At 36.5% G+C, this 5,000-nt stretch overlaps 1 protein-coding gene across 1 annotated transcript in view; it reads right to left on the reverse strand.

Moving 5' to 3' along the window:
- The window catches only part of kcnh2b (potassium voltage-gated channel, subfamily H (eag-related), member 2b), a gene marked incomplete at both ends in the record, with an annotated part of 198,583 nt that extends 196,168 nt beyond the window's left edge, over window positions 1-2,415 (reverse strand). Inside the window, one exon of the mRNA XM_081352130.1 lies at window positions 2,340-2,415. Within this exon, the coding sequence (XP_081208256.1) occupies window positions 2,340-2,415 (76 nt within the window). The remainder of the gene's footprint in view (window positions 1-2,339) is intronic.
- Between the last annotated feature and the right edge of the window lie 2,585 nt (window positions 2,416-5,000).

A 5,000-nucleotide genomic window follows, 5' to 3' on the forward strand; every position in this document is an offset into this window, starting at 1 on the left:
AAATAATAATAAGTTCTTCTTTTGGCAAAATTACATTTCCTTAATAGCCTAAACAGAGGCTTTACTCCCTTCAAACTTAAATTGTCATTGTTTCATTACATCACTGTTGGAAAACACTCTTATGAGAATATTTGTTTTTTACCTTAATAAATGGCATTTTTCCCCTTTATACATTGAATAATTTACATTGAAAAATTACAACTGTATTAAATGAGATTAATATTTTTTGAATATACAAATAAGGAATGTTGAAAATAATGATACTTTGAAAACTAAACCGCCAGTAGGTGGCGGCAGGCGACCGTGTTAATGAGCGTTAAGTTATTTGTCTGTGTACTCCGGTTCAGAAAGATAGGGAAGGGCGAAAAATTCCATCTCATTTTCTCCTCCAACTTCAAAATCGTCCGACATCTTTGTTTTAATTTATTATTATTATTATTTAAAAAAAATACGTGACCTTTCCAACGTGATGACGTAATACGTGTCGCATCTCAGAGACGGTACAAGACAGGCATTTGTGGTTAAAAGTTATTTTTATTTTTTTTAGAAAATGGCTGATCGTTTCGTTAGGTAAGACCCTTATTTCTCGACTGGGATCGTGTCGAGACTTTGAAGCTGCACTGAGACGGACATTTGAACCTTCAAACCGTTGGTTGCCATTGAAGTCCATTATATGAAGAAAAATCCTGGAATGTTTTCCTCAAAAACCTTAATTTCTTTTCGACTTAAGAAAGACAGACATGGATATCTTGGATGACATCGGGGTGAGAAAATTATCAGCAAACATTTTTTTGAAAGTGAACTACAAGGCCGGGAACCCTCAACAGAACCGTCATGGTGGAAAAGGTGTATCTGAGAATGACAGTGTTGTGGAGAGCCGGAGTAATTCACTATTCAGGAAAAACCTGAGGAGTCACCTTCACTGTTTCCCAACACATCACAAGCTGCTTTAGGAAACAAAACAATTCCAGTCTGAGACAGATGGAAATGAAGACTGATTGGCTCTTTGAAAGATGATTAAGAAGATCCACATCTGAGACTTGAATCTCCACACCTGTTAGATCAGCGAATGCATCATGAAAACTGAGGCTATAAAAATGTTTTAGGACTCAAAATCACATGCAAGGTTAAACCCTTAAACACAATTCAGTTTAGATGTATTTATCTGATCAGACCTAAAGCAACATGTCTTCATGTGACTCACGATGAATTCTGGATAGTCACTAATAACTACAAAGCTGTGATATCACCCAATTCATAAAGTTGATTGGCTGTATAACTGGGACTATATATAGGCCTATATTATGAACAGAACCACCACACGTTAAAATAAAGGATGATGAACAGCCTGACACAGAAGCTCTCCAGTGTCCAACACTATATGATCAATAATAACTATAACAGCATATCATTTCTTGCCTCTTCTCAGAGACAGTGTCTTTATTGGATAATGCACAATAATTACAATGTTAACATCTAAAACACTGAAGGCTGCTCAAGTCTCATTATTAGTATTATATCAGTGTTGTTATTTGATACACCTGTTTCATTAGCAACCCTGATAAAAACGTACTGCGGTGATACCATGTTACTTTAATATATACCATGGTACAACATGTCTTCCATATTCATTTATATTATCCACATGGTTCTCCGAGGTTTTGCTAGAATATCAAACTGTAAAGAGTATTTGTCACATTTAGGTGCAATTTTCTATCTGATCTCACCGTTAAAACTTGCTTTTATTGAGGTAATCTAATGTATTCAAGTAAATTCAGCCACAGTATTTCTGGCAGGAATAAAAAGTTACCTCAAAAACATGGTATATGAGACCCTGGATCACAAAACCAGTCTCGAGTCGCACGGGTGTGTGTGGCAATATCCAACAATACACTGTATGGGTCAAAATATTCTTTCTATAGAATATTCAAAATATTCAATTTTCTTTTATGCCAAAAATCATTAGGATATTAAGTAAAGATCAGGTTCCATGAATAAATTTTGTACATTTACCTACGTAAATATATAATAATAAAAAAGTGTAATGCAGCACAATCGTGAACATAAATGGACAACTTTAAAGGAGATTATCTCAATGTTTCGATTTGTTTGCATCCTCAGATTCCAGATTTTCAAATAGTTGTATATCGGCCAAATATTGTCCTATCCTAACAAACCATACATCAATGGAAAGCTTATTTATTCAGCTTTTATGTGATATCTCTGACCCATGTGACTGGTTTTGTGGTCCAGAGTCACATATGTCCAAAAAACATATTGTTCTGCGAGTAAAAACACACACAATACAAGTAAAATACCGAAAATAAACAATAACTTACTTTGACTCTCGAATTTCCTGATGATCGTGTCGAGGAAAGTGTTTTGCGGCGCGACGTGCCCTCGTCGTACCGGCATCCTCGCGCGCTCAGTCACACGGCTTCCCGCGCTCTGGGGAACATCATCAGCTCTCGAGCCCTCAGGAGAACAACTCGCGATATATACTTATCCAAAAACAACAGTTTCCAGTGTCCGAAGACTGTTTACGTCGCGTAATCCCTTTAAAAAAATGATGAAAGTATCGCTAGACTAATTTACTTCGTGACATGTTGGACGCTGAACTCTGTGTGACTGGAGCGCGCTCGCGAGGTACCCTAATTGTACCATAGTCACGTCCTTGGGTATCCCTTTGTCCAATTGAAGCGCTCCTCTCAGTTGTCATACGTCAAAAACAAAATGTAAGAAGAAAAGAGATTTATTGTTCTTTCTTAGAAGAAAAAGAGATGCGATTCAGTTGACGCGCGCGCTCCTCCCGTTTCGATGGTGACCAACAACAACAACGACGAGCTCGTGCGTTTAACTACATTACAAACACAACTAAACTTAAATAATTACTTATTTCTAGTATACTGGAATATATATTGCTGTGTTTAGTTCATTCCGGTGTCATTTGTCTCCTTTCGCAGGTGTCGAACCCTTGATGTCGTCATCTCCTGGGCTCTTGTGGAAAAGGAGCAGAAATCACGGGTTTCAACTGAAAGGTAAACTGGGATACTTCACGATTGTCCCGACGAGGATCCCGAACGATCACCGAAAGCTCCATGCGAGATCCTATAACTCACCTGACAGTTGCGCGCGCGCGTGCGAGCGAGCGAGCTTTCAACGCGCTTTGTTTTCCACCTTCGGCGGCGTCGCGCTGTCAGACTGTACATGATACGTCATCGTCGGTGCACGCGTCGCGGGCGTGGGGTTTCCCTGCGCCGTCACGCGCGTGCAGACAAAAGACACTCCCCGTGGACTAAAACACCAATGTTATGCGGAGGTTTTTAGTGCAATAACAACGATTTTGCAACTTCTAGCTTAAAGCCTAAAAAGCAAAATCCTTGTGAAATGAGGGCTTTTGTCCATCTTTATCCAGACGGTCTTTCAAGCATCTCAGCCTCCTCCTCCTCATCAATCCCTTTCACTCACTACCCTTATACGTGACACACTTTTACAAGGGAATGGAATAAAACAAATGCATGTGTGCTGTGGTGCATCTTTGTCTTCAATAAACAGCCACACTAGTAAATAAGCCCACTATTACCAAAAAGGTTAGTTTAATTGTGCATTAAAGTCAGTAAAAATCACAAAAATATCCTGCATTTTCTCAATCATTTTGAATTGCATAATAATGAAGAAAACAGTTTAAACTCATAATCATAAAATGAACTAAATAAGAAACATTTTCAGTGGTTAAGACCATAAATTTAACAATAGGCTTTAGCTTGCACATTTAGAAATAAATATTTTTGATGTAAGAAGTTATAAACCACAGACCTCAGTGCATTTAAGGAGAATAATCTGTCTACTTTAGTAAAATCATCTGTTCTTCTTTTATAATACAAATAATTTGCTACAAACATTTAGCAAAGAAATCAGTTTTGCAATAATAGTAATTCATTTCTTTATAATCAACATACGCTAGATTCATTCAAATGCAAAATATTAAAGACTGAGAAAAGTAATAAATCCAAACATAATTTAAAGGCTGTACAGATTGTAGATCTCGTAGAGCTTTAGGAGATATTAAATAGAGAAGATTCAGTCATATAATGACGAGCTACATAAAGAAGACCGGATGAACAGGAGGACGAAGCATTCTCTCCAGTCATCAGCGTCTCGACAGGTCTCCGCCTGCGGAAAGAGGAAGAGTAGATGCTTTTGGAAATATTTTATCATGCATTCTTGATTCGTACCTTTCTGAAAGTTCACTGTAATGAGCTAGTACACAAGAAAATACCATTAAATATGCATTTAGTCTCAGACACGCTGCAAAAAGCAATGTTCTTCCTTCATTTCTGTGTTGTTTTCCAGTCTAAACATGATGCATTCATTTGAGATGCAAAATATTAGATAATTAATAACATCAAACTTATCTTTGGTTTATTTTCTGATGGCAGATTTCTTGTTTTTAAGCACAAACTCACTTGATTTTTATACACTTTCAGAAATGAATGTCATTTTGCATCTCAAGTAAATGGATGTTTAGATGTTTGTACGTGAAAACAAGACAAAAATACTGAGGAAGAACGTGATTTATTTTGCAATGCATCATTTAATCAATGCAAATGCAAAGAGTCAAGTATTCGGCTGCCTTCAAGAAGGTCTTGCTGAAAGTGTAATTATGATGTGCATTAAAGTAGGACCGCACGATATTGAAGAAAAATGCGATATGCGATAACTCATGAAATAATGCGATATGCGATATGATAATTCTTAAAAAGTGTGTAAAGTAAACTTAAATTATTTTTTAAATATATTTCTTTGTTATATTATATTTCTTAACCTATATACATTTCACATTATTTTTGAAACAAGAAAACATCCCTAAAACTTCTGAAAGTGAACATCAGAGTTTTACTGTGGCATAAGAAGTGTTATTCTAACATCAGTTTAGGGGTTCAGGTTATCCTACATTAGGGTTATTAAACAACAGAAACTGAATAATCAAATGTAAAAAT

The sequence above is a fragment of the Scardinius erythrophthalmus genome, assembly GCF_964197995.2.
Source record: "Scardinius erythrophthalmus genome assembly, chromosome: 22".
NCBI lineage: Eukaryota > Metazoa > Chordata > Actinopteri > Cypriniformes > Leuciscidae > Scardinius > Scardinius erythrophthalmus.